Genomic DNA, 14434 nt, shown 5'->3' with positions numbered 1-14434 from the left:
CTCATCTTAATTCATGAGTCTCTTAGAGTTGATATGGCTACTTCCACCTTTTCATGTTCTGTGTGTATATATATCTCCTTACTATATGTTCCATTCTGTGCATCTGAAGAAGTGGGCTGTAGCCCACGAAAGCTTGTGTTCAAATAAATGTGTTAGTCTCTAAGGTGCCACAAGTACTCCTGTTCAATCCACCTGCTAACATTCAGTAGGATCCAGGAGCTTCTTGTGATAGTGCCTGTTTGCTGAAGAGGGCGGAAGGAGGCACTGGCCATGTCTCAGGCGCCCTGCTGTGAAAGGGGCAGCATTAAGGTCACTTGCAATGAGCACCTTCCCGTAGTGCATATAAATGTGTCTAACGTGTCAGGCAGGGTTTATGGCAAAGTCTTCAAAAGGAGACAGGAACATCAATGCTGGGTCTTAAGAGAGTAAAGTGGGAGCAGGGAGAGGACCAAACAAGGATAAGGCTGTCTCAGGAGGCGCTAGAGTATTTGGCAGGGACTTTTCCACAACCCCCTCACTTCCCAATTCCTACGCACACACCCCATGGGAATCGGGGGCCAACAGAGAGTTTCCCCTTTTATGGCCGTGGAGAAAAAACAAACTGGTGCAGCGAATTGTTTGGAAGGAACAGTTGCTTTCTGTTTTTTAATAAAATGTACAAAGTAATAAAGTCTTACATGAGGCGATACAACAGAGCTGTTACAGAGATGACTCTGTACAGAGCTTCCCAATGGGCCTCACAACACAAGACGGAGGCAGCCATGTCTGACCAGCATTGAGTGGAAACAGATGAACATTGACACAACACACAGACCCACCTTACCCCTATCCACCTCCCACGATCCCTCCCCACAACCCTTCCACCCCACCCTCCCGCCGATTCCTTCTGAATAACCTGCCTAGCTAGTTCGTTCATGCCACGGTCATCCCAGCTTTCTCCGCCCCCTCCTTACGATGCGGCATCACACAAGCACTCAACACGTATATTACAGACTCTTAACTTAGTGACCTGTCAGATCTGCATGCATGTAAAAATGAAAAAGAAAAAAATTAAGGCTATGCATAAACAGAAACCAAAGCAATATTTTTAAAGCTAGGTAGCAAATAGCGTTTGTGAAACATAAGGCTTGAGGCTTATTGATTCTTCAGCTCTGAACGGTTTTAAATTGCTTTTCCTTCTTAAATACCAATGTACCATTTTCCCCCTTGAATATTGGTGTTTCCTTCCCCGCTTGGGTGCTTAACTCAGGGAGGTTATATTGGAGCGGCCTCCAGGGGGTGCTACAATGCGCTTGCTTGCTGAACGAACACCTTCGTCGACCTGGGTACCTGAAATTAGGACATGACCAGAAACAAAGGGAGGGGAGAAAGGGAAATTAGAGGGTTGTGGCTCACAGGCCAACCAGTCAGGAGGCCTGTGGTCTCTGAGAAGGTCCCTACACGCCTCACTGGGGGCAGATTACTCTTAAGAGACCTACCCTCTTCCCCCTTTCACTCCAATAGTACCTCAGTGCCCCCAGGCAGCCCGCAGCTGCACTGACCTCTCTGTGGAGCCTCCCCACTGGAGCTGCGCTGTCAGGGAGTGAGGGACTAGGAGGCAGTAGAGGGGCTCTGGCATTTAATCCCCTTTTAAGTCTGCAGGGGAAAAGTGGCTTGGGCAAGCTCCAGCCATCCCCCATTTAGGGGCCCCTCCGTGCAGCAAGCCCCACAGACTGGCAAGGGCAGCTCTCCCCAAGTCATCATCACAACCATTTGTACAAAATCTAACCCCAGTCCCACCCTGTGCCCAGCCCTCTGGGACCTGGTGTCACTGGGTTCTTCGGTCCATGGGTACGCAGCACTTTACCGCGCAGAGACGGCTCACACTCACCTGACAGGCTGAATCCAGATTGATGGAGATTCCTGACGGGAGGCGTCTGCCGGGTGGGGGATCCCCTGGTAGAGCCTGCAGGAGTACCGCCTTTAGGCGTGGCTGTCAAATCGAACACGGGCCCGTCATACATTCCTCTGGGCACGGCGTGCATCTCGGCCATCTGTTGTCAGAGAGAGGGCACGGGAAGCAAAATGCTGCTGCTTCTCTTAGTTACTGAGAACACTGGCACTGGGAAACTGGGATTTCCTGAACAGCGCAGGGAGCCCCTCCATCCTCCAGCCCTCATCTGAATCAAGGCCACCATGCCCGCTGCTGCTGTCTGCAATGCTCTCACCCACCTCACAGGGCTTGCCGTGCACCAGACCTCCCCAGCACAGATGCCCACGTTCCTGCTCCCTCACAGACTTCCAGTGTGACCTGGGGCAAATCCCTTAGCCTCAGTTCCATGCCTCAGTTCCCATCTGTAAAAGAGCCCTAAGCCCAGCGCAACAGGCGAATCCTTCACTGTGGATTACTGCCCCCCTGATGGGGAGAAAGTCCACTCCCCAGCAGGGCTGGCGCTTCCACTAGGCGGTCACCTAGGGCAGCAGGATTTGGGGGGCGGCATTTTGCCACCCTCAGCGGAAATTCGGCGGCGGGGGGTCCTTCCACTCTGGGTCTTCGGCGGTGGGTCCTTCACTCGCTCCGGGACCCGCCGCCGAAGTGCCCCAAAGACGCGGAGCGGAAGGACCCCGCCGCCGAATGCTCAGAGGAGGAGCGCTGCTGCCTAGGGCAGCAAAAACCCTGGCGCCACTCCTCAGCCTCATAGCCTCTGCTTTCTTCAGTTCCCTCCAGACTGGCCATCCCACCATTTACAGCAACATGTGCAAACAGCCCAACATCCTACCTCTGCTGGTGGCATATACTCTACACCCTTTGATGAGGCACCAGGGCCCAGTTGGGTGCCTAGCTCCCATTGATTTCTCATTTGAAACACACTAACCGGGCAGCATTCAAGGGGCACAGTGACCTAAGCAGGAGAGTCCACTACTGCGGAAGAGAGCGACTCAGACATGTAGCTCCATTGGCGGTACCATTACAGCGATGGGAGTACAGCACGTGCACACGCTAAGCCCCTAAGGCAGCTGCAGTGTTTTCCCACACCTACGGGACTCGTTCTCCTGTGTTCCGGGTCTCCTCAACTCCTTACCTTCCTCCTGGCTTTAATGCGCTTGTAGACATAGTCTGGGAAAGGACTGCAGGGAATGAAGCGCCCAGCTCCCTGTGTCACATGCAGGTTGCCATCCTCCAGCATGATCTTCCCCTGGCATATGACGACCAGCGGAGCCCCACGCAACTCCATTCCTTCAAAGATGTTGTATTCAGCTGCCTGCAGCACACGGGGAGGGGCAACAGGAGCATGAACCCAGGCGTTCTGAACCAGAGCCTGGCCAACTGAGATGATGTCCAAACTCTGTTACTAACCAATACCCACTCTGTGTATGGCCAAAGACTGGAATAGCAGGGGGTGCGAACAAGAACTGTGGCTAAGCACTAGAGCTCAGAATTGGCATCTTCCCCTTTTATTCAGGTGAGCACAGAGGTGCACAGTAGAGCCATGTGGGCCTGGAATAGTAACTAGGGGAGTTGTAGGTCAGGACAGAGGGGCGTTCGATGCTGTATTCAGGCTCAGAACTAAAAGAGCAAGAGGTGGTGCCACTCAGCATTCAGGACAAGCACAGCCCATCTCCTAGAGCCAGGGGCTGAGTGGTCTAACTCTGCAATCCAGAACCGAGTTACTTTCTTACATCCAAGTCTCCTACTTGGCAGTACCGAGCAGCTAACCTATCACGCCTGCCAGTTACGCCACCCACCTCCCAACACTCCCTAGGCCAGCAGCTGACTTACCGACTGGTGGCTTTTAGCTGAGACAATCTTCACTGCATCAGGATCCCATATGACCAGGTCGCTGTCCGACCCCACCGCTATTCTCCCTTTCCGTGGATACATGTTGAAGATTTTGGCAGCATTGGTGCTCGTCACTGCCACAAACTGGTTTTCGTCCATCTTCCCCGTGGCCTGTTCAGATATAAAACGGGTGGGTCTTCAACCTAATTGCATTCATAGCTCCACAGTTCAGTAGGATCTCATGGGGAGGGAGAGGATGGTATCCAAGGAAACAGTATACCCCTTGTGTGAGCTGTGAGAACAGAAATTTAACAAGCCCAGACTAAAATGCCCACTTCCCTTTAAAGCCAGTAGGATCGACTAAGGGTCAGCCAGTGAATATGAAGGGGAAAACCCACCCACTGGAATTTGTTTAGAAAGGAAAATCTCTGCATTAAAAATTACCTGGCTTTTGAAAACTGATATAAGGGGAACTAGAGTCTAGCAAGCCTTGGGTATGTTTCCCTTACATAGATAACAGTAATACCCAGCTCTTATACAGAGCTTTTTATCAGACACTCTCAAAGCCCTTTACAAAGGAGGTCAGTAGCATTATCTCCATTTTACAGATGGGGAAAACTGAGGTGCAGTGCCTTGACCAAAGTCAGCCAGCAGGCCACTAACCAAGACAGAACTAGAACCCAGCTCTCCTTGATCCTAGTCCAGTGCTCTATCCATTAGATCACACCACCTCTCAGCAGCACTGCATGCTTCAAAGGTCCTGGATTCTCACCCTGAATGTGCTCCACTCCCCCCACAATGCCCTCTCTCATTCCTGCCTGCTTGGCTTATGTAAACCTGCCATTGAGAAAGATGTCACCACGGGCAGGACCATGCCCCCTCCTCTGGGGAACCTGGATGAGTTACCCTTCCCTGACCCCAATCCGTTTCTTACCACTGCCTTGTCCCAGATGACGGACATCCGCTCCTCGATGCCATTGGTCCCTTCCGGGATTCCTGTGAAGTTGTCCTTCCCAATCGCCTTCTGTGCAGTGCTGAATGTGCAGTGAGCACTCCCCGAAAGCTGCAGGTCGCCACTGGTCGGGTGGGGACAAAAGGGTTAATGTAAGACATTTTGTTGGCCTCAGGCACGATCTGCTCCAGTCTAAATGGAGAGAAGGGTCAGGGGTGACCTCTATGCATGGGCAGCCCCTGATTTTGTCTGTTTCCTTTCCCCGAGTCCTGTTCCTATGACCCTTCCACTTTGGGGATATCCCTGCATCTTCCTATGTAGCCACAATCAAAGCCACTCAATGGACCAGCCTTTGGGGAACTGCAGAGTCTTTTGACCCGAGCACACCCGCTGCGGAGGGCAGAAGCCACACTGGGTGGCTTGCAACAGACAGGATAGAAAACTGAGCTCAGACATTGCAATTAAACTGAAATGTGGCCAGGACACCGAGGTTAGTAGCCCAGCCCATGGGGAAAGTGCCATGGGATCTTTAATATCCACAAGTGGCCAGGAGCTTAGTTTTATGGCACATCTGAAAGAGGCAACCCTGAAAGATGCTCATCCCCTTAGCGGCTCATCAGCACCCTACTGGGACACAGACCTCACTGGAAGAGCCAAGTCTGGCTGGCTGCCATAAACAGCCTCATCCTAGGCCCTACCTTCTTGTCTCTGGAGTCTGGGGCAGCAGACACAAAAGTGCCCCCCTCTTGGACGTGCCAAGATTACTTCCATTCTTGTAAATGTGCCGTATCGCTGCACACATGACATCTCCAGCAAAAGTAACCAAGCCAGGGGGCTTGCTTCAAGCCCATTTCATCTCAGCTGTTCAGAGAAGCTTCATTATTATTAGATTCCATGTCCCAAAGCCTGTTTAAAAAGCACCCCTAAAGAGCTTGCAGGGACTGAGCTGCGTGCTCTAGTCTGGTATATTCGTGTGTAAAGACACCAGAGGGCAGCAGCAAGCAGCTCTAGTGACCGAACCAGCAACTGCATTAAGTTCTCTGGAAACTTCCTGGCTGCTGGGTATTCAGGGAGCAGAGAGGATGCAGGATAATTATGAAGTCATCCTGGTGGGGTGGGGGAGGAGGTGGGAGGAAACAATCCTCAAAGCCATGTCTAATGATAAGGAGGAAAAGTACAGGGATTGCTGGGTTTCCAGATGGACTGGGCGTGAATCTGAAAAGCACAGAGACACAAATACGCTGAGCCTTGTGCCCTTGGTCTGGGCCTAGGAACCTCAGTTCTAATCCACTGATAATCTCTATCTCCCCTTCACAATTGCTGCCATATGTCTGACCTACTGCCCAGACCGAAACCCAACCAGACGACAAAACAGGCTTCCTAATTGCCATCAGCTTTGTACCAGGACAAGAAAACAAGCCAAAGAGACCAGCTGGGATCAGAGAAGAGCTTCCTTTGATCTCTGGTTGGAGAATCCCACAGAAGAATATAAGGGGCTGCACAGGAGGAAATCGGTGCAGTTTGGGAGAGGCACATGTGGGTCCCAAAGCTTTTCATACTTTTCTCCTTTTGGTCAGAGGCAGGTAAATGTGGTGCTCTTGTGAAGGGAGGGGTTGATATGTCTATGCAATGGGCTCTGCACACTTTCCCACAAACCACTCAGCTAATGCACCTTAAATATTGATCTGCAGCTATTTCATTTCTGGGACCTCAACGCAGCTCTGCCAGTGCACCTCAGTGCTGATCTTGGGCACATCCTGTTAACCCAGTCTTGGAGCTGCCCAGGCAGCACGACGTAGCCACTTCCGCTCCTGAACTGCGGCAGCACCCCATTATTCCAGACATACCCCTCTACACAATGCTAGCAACGCAACTCAATCCTGGCCTGCAGTCTCCTGTTAACCCAGTTTTGTGCCAGCACACAACTCTACCTACACACCTCATTCCTGTTCTGCAGCTGCTGCTTATCCAGTCCAAGGTTTTTCTTCACTTAACACAGGAGTCAATACCATTGCTTTGAATGGTAAATATCCTCCACCGGCTAGCAAGGACCAGACACCATGTATATAGTTAAATGTACAAACACTGGGGTAAAGCCTTTAACTTCCTACATGATGGACAGATCTGGGCAGCAAATGAACAGTGTCTGTGGGCACTGTGTTGTAGCACCATCCTTCATGTAAAGTGTAAAGTGTTCTTTACAACAGGGTCCATGTAAAAACAAGGGGACTCGGATCGTTATTATTTGCTCAGTATTTTCAACATGGCAGAGCAGGAGTTGGAGAATCCAGCAGTTCATTCTGCATCCCGCAAGGTAAGCCTTTCTCTTTTACTCTTAGAATTGTTAATCCCCTGGATCCAGATACCCCAGAACTTTGGAGCGTTTCAAATATCAACCCCGGTTTTGCAAGGTTTTTGCAGCTTACAACCCAACAAATAGTCCAGTGCTTCCACTCTTCCTGCTGTGCCTCGCTGCTGAGTCCACAGCCCCCTGGGTCACTGACCCATCCAGAGTCAAGGTCCCCCTACACAACCCCAGATCCACAGCAGTCTCAGGTTCCTGAGAGGGAACTGCCCTGGCACAGCCCCAGCAATTTCTTCAGTGCAATTCTTGGGGGGAAAAGAGAGGTTTTCTCCCACTGCAAATCACCCACCTGGCCAGTAAGGAGTTGATGTAGTCGGGGGTTGTTGGGTCTGGACTCAAAGGTGGAGAGGTCACAAACGCAGCAGCCTTGGCCCAATTCTTGCTCCAATAGTGTGTCCCATCCGTGCCAAGACTGGCTGTGATAGGCTCACCAAACACCACATTCCCTGTAGAGAAGAGATACGGATGGATCTCAGTGTGTTTTAGCTGAGCACGGGGGCATTCTCATTTCCCCAGTGCTTATGGAATTGGACCTTCAGTGGACAGATCACTTGGTTTATCTATTTTGATTTAGGATATTGGCTTGTGTGGATCAGATTGGGTGTGACTCCAAGTGGGAACGTATGGGGGCAGGGAGAACAAGCAGTGTCCAGTCTTTGCCTGTGGCACAGGTTCTAGGCATGATCCTGGTCCTGCCACTCAAGGACCTGGGGTCTCAAGTTGCTGGGGTGACACCCCAGTGGGGTCACTGAGGGGAAAGGAAAGAACTCTGGGGGTGAGCGATGCCGGGAACACCCACTGAGACAGCACAGATCACGCTACTGAGGATTATTGAGTCCCAGCTTCGTCTGCGTATTTTCAGCTGTTTGGAGCAGAGCCTGCATTTTCCCCTCATTTGTATCGAACACACTGGCACCACTCAGCGAGTAACAGCACAAGTATAGGAATCCAGCTTGCCAGATGCGTTCCCTTTGTGCCTGTTGCCTTCATATCTAGCCCCAAGAACAACAGCCACACGGCTACCAGAGTGATTGGCACCCTAGAAATACCTGACAGGAGTCAGGAATCCCACTGGCTGGCAGCAGGGTGCTCTGTCCAGAACAGATCTCGCAATGCAAGCTTCCAACCTGAGTCAAATACACACAGTGCAGTTTGATACACCGGATGAAGGGTCAGACCTCTCAGGGTCTGTTCAGTTTCATCTGCCTCAAGTTCTCTCTCTCCCACTCCTCCATCTCTGCACATTTCAGACAGGTAAATATTTACTGAACACCATCAAAGCTCTGGCCACCTCTGCACTCCGCAGATTCAGTTTTGTCACACTGATAACCTCTCTAAACCTGTGTAAAGGCCCCAGACAGCTCAGACACATGGAGATCTGTCTGCTAGCGTGAGGGGTTGGCTCAAGCGAGCCAAGATTTTCAAGTGTGTGTGTCTGTGGGTCTCTCTCTATTCCCTGTCAAAGGCAGTGGTGAGGAAGGTGAGATGTGGGTGCCAGACTTGGACACACAGAAGGACAATAGGTTTGACAGACATTTTATTTAACATCTCTAGGGAAAACCAGGGAATGGTGAGGTAACTAATGAATGGGTGTATACACCCGTGTGCAGTGCGGGGAGTCACCTCTATCTGCCAGGAGCATCCAGCCTGCCAGACGGGGCTCCCCACACATCTAAAAGGCCTGATACCTCAATACAGACACCCACTGAAAGCGCCGGCACATCAAAAGGCAGGCAGGGGATATTTTTAGCAACGCAAATCACTTGCACATGGACGATACGCCTCTGCTTGGCAGAGAGAGCGTTTTATGGTCGGAGATAAACTCTGGTATTTAAACCAAACCCTCCATCCCTGATGTGCTAGCAGCTGGCACGCAACCAGAGTCAGCTCCAGATGGGCCTGGTACAAAGGGCCACGCATCAAACTAGCCCCATATTAGCCAGAAAACGATGCAAGCCAGAGATCAACCCCATGATGGATTTCAAGTTCTGAGTCAAACTTGGTTTCTCACTCATATGCACACTCTACAGAAGCAGCTGGCCAGCTAAGTGCACAGAGACCATGGTGAGGGGCCTGGTTCAAGACCATGGGCAGGCTGGATGTAAGTAAGCAGGGATGCAGACAATTTTTTTCTATCCCAATTGTTTCCTGCTAAACCCAGTTTCACGTAAGGGACACGAGGACTCCAGGATACCCGCACTTAACAAGTCATGAAAAACCTCACAGTGGCTGGGTGACACTTCGGGAAGTAGAGGCATTAATTTAAATTAGCTCAAGGGACATGTCTCCTTGCTAGCAACAAACAGAAAGACACAGAGGCCCTCTGCAGAAGGTGTTCCAGCAACACACACTCAGGGGGCAAGGAGGGTGATCTGAGACAGCAGCTACTCACCTTTTTTCCTGGCTTGCGAGATGATGTCAGCAGCACTCTTGCTCATCACTTTGGTCACATACAGAGGGCAGTTGGTCTGGCTAGCAATGGTGATGGCGCGGAAGACGGCTTCTGCCTCCAGCTGGAACACAGCAGCGACACAAAGGTTGCAAATAACACACAAGGAGGAGGAGTCACCAACCACTCCACGATGTGGTGAATCCCACCATGCTGTGTCATTTCACTGGTCACGGGTGCCCTCTCTCTTAACCTCACCATGAGACCATCCCTCTCCCACTGGGTTTCAACAGGAAATTCCAAGGTCTTCATATAATGGGGACAACTGCCTATGAAGCTGACCAATTCTGTCTCATTGTTTCCTTGTGCTCCCCAGTTGGTCACTCTGTATCCACCTTCTGTCTTTTATCTCATACTCAAAGTGTAAGATCTTTGGGATACCGACTGTCTTTTTTGTTCTGTGTTTGTACTGCACCTAACACAATGGGGCCCCGGTCCACAACCGTACTCCTAATACCACAATGCAAATGATAAATAACAACAAGATCAGAATGAGATAGATCATTTAGGGCTGAAGTCTTGTAAAAAAAGCTTGACAGAGCTGAGTGCTACGGAATCAAATGCCCAGCCCAGAGTCATAAACCCCAGCTTGCGCTTAATCTAGATCCAGATCTTTTGCTGCTACAAATTCACCAGCTTCTCAGCCTTTAATAATATTTAGCACTTATTATGGGGTTTCTTATCCATATAGCTGAAAGAGATTCCTGTAGGGAGTAAGCATCATTAGCCTCCTTTTCCAAAAGTGGAAACCGAAGCAGAGACGGGTTAGCTGACTTGCTCAAGGTCATACAGCAAATCAGCAGCAGGATGATGATTCCTGGCTTCCAGTTCAGTTCCCTCTCCGCAGGGCTGAGTTGCTACCGCAGGCTTCACCATGCATTTATTGTAATATTAAAGCTCGGCTGTCTGTGCGGGCAATTCGCAGCTGGTTATTTTGCAGGTAGTTCGGCCCCTGTCCGAGCCTGTGTGTGCTGCTATTCTGCTATTGGGGGTCTGTGCTATTACTCTGCCACTTCAGCCTCCAAGATGATCAGCCCTGGACTTTTATATCTTGTTTGCTGTTGTAACAGGGTGAATTTTCAGTACTTCGGCGTGAGGGATCTCTTTGAAGAATTACATCATCCCCCGTTCAGCCTGACTTCATTCCAAAAAGCCTTCCAAGATCTTTGTCAACAGTTTGGCTTAAGGCTTCAGTATTAAAAATAATTTACAGAAAAGGAAACCCCAAACCTTCAAAAGGCAGGGAACCAATAAGCATATAATGCAAATTCCCCTGGGGAACTAGAGGCTGCCTTCTGCAGCCAGCACTTCTTGCTGAAACACCCATTTATGCAAACCTGATTTCTCCCACAACTGGAAAACTGAGCAATGCACACAAACCTGTTACGCTATTGTCCTGATGGTTACTGGATTCAACAAAAATGTTTCATCTAGATGCTAAAATGGTTCTTGGGGGCACAGAATGAAAAATGTGCGGAAGCAAATATTATACAGTATACAAGCTTCTAAGTGTGTGTAAGTCCGTATGCAATACTCTTAAGATTGGATATTGCAAACCACTGGGATGACATTTTGGAGCAGTTCACTTGCAGTATCAAATGATCACTGACATGACACCCTTACATTTCAACCCCATTCCCCTCACTAGTGATTATGGTGAACATGCCACACACACAGCTTGTCGCACTCTAGATTGACCCTTCAAACTGCAATGACACAGGACAAGTAACAACACTAATGTTTTGTCATCCATAGGTCGACTCTTCAACATACAAGTTTTGTTGAATGTTATTTGCTCTCAGCCTAGTATTCTAGCTCCAAGGAGTCCCCCAGTTAATTATTCCTAGGAGCAATGGTTCCAGAACAGTAGGATGCCTTCACAGACCATAGCCACAAACAATGGGTCTAGAGCACTTGAAGTGGGTATTATGGGTCAGACGGCAAGGGATATTTGTTCTGAGAACCCTTGTGTCTATTTTTATTTCCAGCCTAACAAATGCTTACTAGCTGGTCATGAGGTTGTACTTCTGCATGTAACATGTTTGCAGGTGCTAAATAGAGCTCTAAGAGCAGAGATACCTGAAACCCTGTCACAGAGGAGCTGTGCTTGAAAACAAGTATAACTTGGTCTGCAGATATATTTTCTAGGTACACGATCAGCTTCATCTTCCCCTCCATCTTGCAAAATGATACTAAGGGTGCTATTTCTGCTCCTGTGTCATCTGGCTATAAGATTGGATGTGCTCTGAACATCCATTGGGTTATGCTAGCCTCAGCCACATACTCAACCCTTCCCCAGTGGGTCTGGATGCATGAAGTATTTCCGTGCATTTGTTCCCATGATGAAGACAGCAAGGGAAAGACCTTGAGAACTAAAGCTTCAAAGCAGCGAGGTCAGGAATATTTAGCTTCATGATTCCCATTTAGGTCAAGGGGAGCCATGCAGTTAAACCCCTGGCACACCAGATACTCATTGTTACTGTTTTTTTTTTTAAATGGCTTACTCAGTTCTAACTGTATCCCTCATTCTCCCCAAAACCTCCCAATTTTTGCAGGGTTCTATAGCGTTAACCACCCCACTCAATTCCTAAGAGCCACCAAGGTGGCACATGTGCCATATGGCTGCAAACATTCAGGACCAGACAGGCTATGCTGAGTGAGTTCAGGCCACATATGCCATCTGGACTCACGGTGAGGAGACCACGTTGGTGGTAAGTGTGTAATGCCACACAGACAGCTCCGTGACAGAAAGGATGAGATTGTCCGTGTGGCTCTGTGCCACTGAAACAGCGGAGGCACCTGAGAGAGACATATCACGTGGACATTGGAGAGCAAGTAGCCTGGGCTTCCAAACTTTGTGGATTTGGGGGGCGGAAATAGAAAGCATAGGCAGTGTACAACAATATGATTTTCAGCTCATAGTGGCAATTAGGTCACAGGCAATAGACGAGAACTTCCTCCAAACAACTGGGAGACATGTTAGCATCTAGAATTCAGTGGCCAATCTTTCCCTCCCAATTAAAGTGTAATTATAGTAATTAAAGTGATGGTGTACAAATGGCAGCTCATTACTCCACATCTCTGCTCCCTGTAGGGATCCAAATCTCACTTGAAAAACGAGTTTGCACTCCTTAGTGCTGCACACCCTGTACAGCTGAGCTGGGGTTACTTGTAGCCAGGGGGATTCTTTACTGCGTCATGCAGCCCTTCCACTTCCATTCACTCTGTGTTCTGGCTGGGGAATCTTTGTGCCTGGCAAGGATGGAGGAGGCAGGAAGAACCCTAACTGACTTTCAGGTCCCAGGTTGAGTTTGATGAGCCAGCAATTTGTTCTGTGTTGGTATAATGCCTAGCACAATGGGGTGATTATTCAGGGCTAGGGCTCTTAGGCCCTGCCACAGGACAAATAGTAAATAATAATTAAGTAGGAAAAAAAGTATGAATTGCTGAACCAATGAGCTCTGGAGCCAGTTGGATGGAATGTGGCGCCTCTCAGTGCTATTTTTAGAGTCATTTTTCCAGCCAATCACTCTTCAAGAACAAAACATTCCACAACCCTTAACCAGCCTTGGACAATGAAAACCTCAACATTTGCCTTCTGATAACAAATAATGGACCAGATCCCCAGATGGTGTACATCAGCCTGGCTCCACTGAAGTCAATGCAACCATGTCAATTTACACCAGCTGAGGATCTGTTCCGGTAGAGTTAACATTGGGTCTTTTTTTCTAGAGGAGACATTTTAATGTCCCACATCTCAAAGAGAATAAACTATATATTATATGAACCTCGTCGGTATACCATTCATTTAAGCAGATTTATTTTATTTCTGATCGTAAGTCTGAAGTACAAATCTTCACATCTACTCCCCTCTCCTCCCTGTGACTGTAGCAGATTTCAGTTATATTTTCTCTCTCTTGCTTCCATGTGTTGTAGAAAGTTTAAAACAGTTCTGAGCACACAGCTACCACAATCTGACATTTATAAAATAATCTAAAAGTAGACTGACCTCAGATTAATGGGCAAATAAAAAGAGTAGACATAATCCAGTTAAATGTCTTGACAGCGATTCACAATCGGGAAATCCCCCATTCCCACCACCAGAGGCTTTGTGTGTCTTATTTTAACACATTCTAGACCGTAAGTAGAGATTAGATGAGGGAGAAGCTGAAGGTACAGTCCACACTATTTTCCTTTACAATATGAATGCACTTTGAGAGTCAATGGATGATGCCCTTTTTTTAAAGGTACTCTCATTTTCAGTGCACTGATTCTCTGATCTCAGGCTTCTTTCACCACTGGAATCAGCTACCAAATGTGAATGCATCAGAAATAGCATTAACTGCAGCCTGACAGCACTGATTTCCTATGGCTGCTGCATTACAGGAAGACCCGTGGACTCCTATCTATGCTAGGAAACTGAATCATTATTGAACATGGTTTATCACCAAAGGCCCCTCCCCTGAACTGATGATGGTTGAACTGCCAGTATAGATAAAATAGAACTGTTAGACACCAGTATGCTAAGTATGGCTGAAACCTTGTGGGGAAAGCGCCTCAGTGTAACAAGGATGGTGCACTGTTTATCTTTTTTTCATTTGTCTTTTACCTCCTCTGGTCTACTCAGCACGTGGCCCTCTGGGCCAGTTATTCCCATCTCCAGCATCCTGGTTTGTTCCTAGAAGAATGAAAAGACACAGGGAAGTTTAGAGACTCTAAATTTGATCTGACAGTTATGTCAAAAAACAAATGCCACCTTACTCAGCATTTTGTAAGGATTTAGATTATCAAGTAGCACAGCAGATCTCTGTGGATTTGCTGCAGATGGTTCACAAGACTACCAAGACACACAGAGAATACAATGGGGAAGATAGGTAAATACATAGGTTGAGAGTAAGATAATCTTCC

The 14434-nt window shown here is 48.7% G+C and overlaps 1 protein-coding gene across 3 annotated transcripts in view; it reads right to left on the bottom strand.

The window, feature by feature from the left end:
• Nucleotides 1-614: 614 nt before the first annotated feature.
• DPYSL3 (dihydropyrimidinase like 3) overlaps nucleotides 615-14434 on the bottom strand; it is a 75064-nt gene continuing 61244 nt past the window's right edge. For all 3 annotated transcript variants that reach the window (XM_005306047.5, XM_005306048.5, XM_065554956.1), the window contains exons 7-14: nucleotides 14136-14204; nucleotides 9470-9590; nucleotides 7367-7523; nucleotides 4695-4836; nucleotides 3761-3931; nucleotides 3063-3242; nucleotides 1871-2033; nucleotides 615-1329 (exon numbers count right to left, since the gene is read on the bottom strand). In XM_005306047.5, coding sequence (XP_005306104.3) covers nucleotides 1241-1329; nucleotides 1871-2033; nucleotides 3063-3242; nucleotides 3761-3931; nucleotides 4695-4836; nucleotides 7367-7523; nucleotides 9470-9590; nucleotides 14136-14204 — 1092 coding nt within the window. In that variant the 3' untranslated portion in view covers nucleotides 615-1240. The remainder of the gene's footprint in view (nucleotides 1330-1870; nucleotides 2034-3062; nucleotides 3243-3760; nucleotides 3932-4694; nucleotides 4837-7366; nucleotides 7524-9469; nucleotides 9591-14135; nucleotides 14205-14434) is intronic.

Source organism: Chrysemys picta, chromosome 8, assembly GCF_011386835.1.
Source record: "Chrysemys picta bellii isolate R12L10 chromosome 8, ASM1138683v2, whole genome shotgun sequence".
In the NCBI taxonomy this organism is placed as follows: domain Eukaryota; kingdom Metazoa; phylum Chordata; order Testudines; family Emydidae; genus Chrysemys; species Chrysemys picta.
This window is presented reverse-complemented; position numbering and strand designations above follow the sequence as displayed.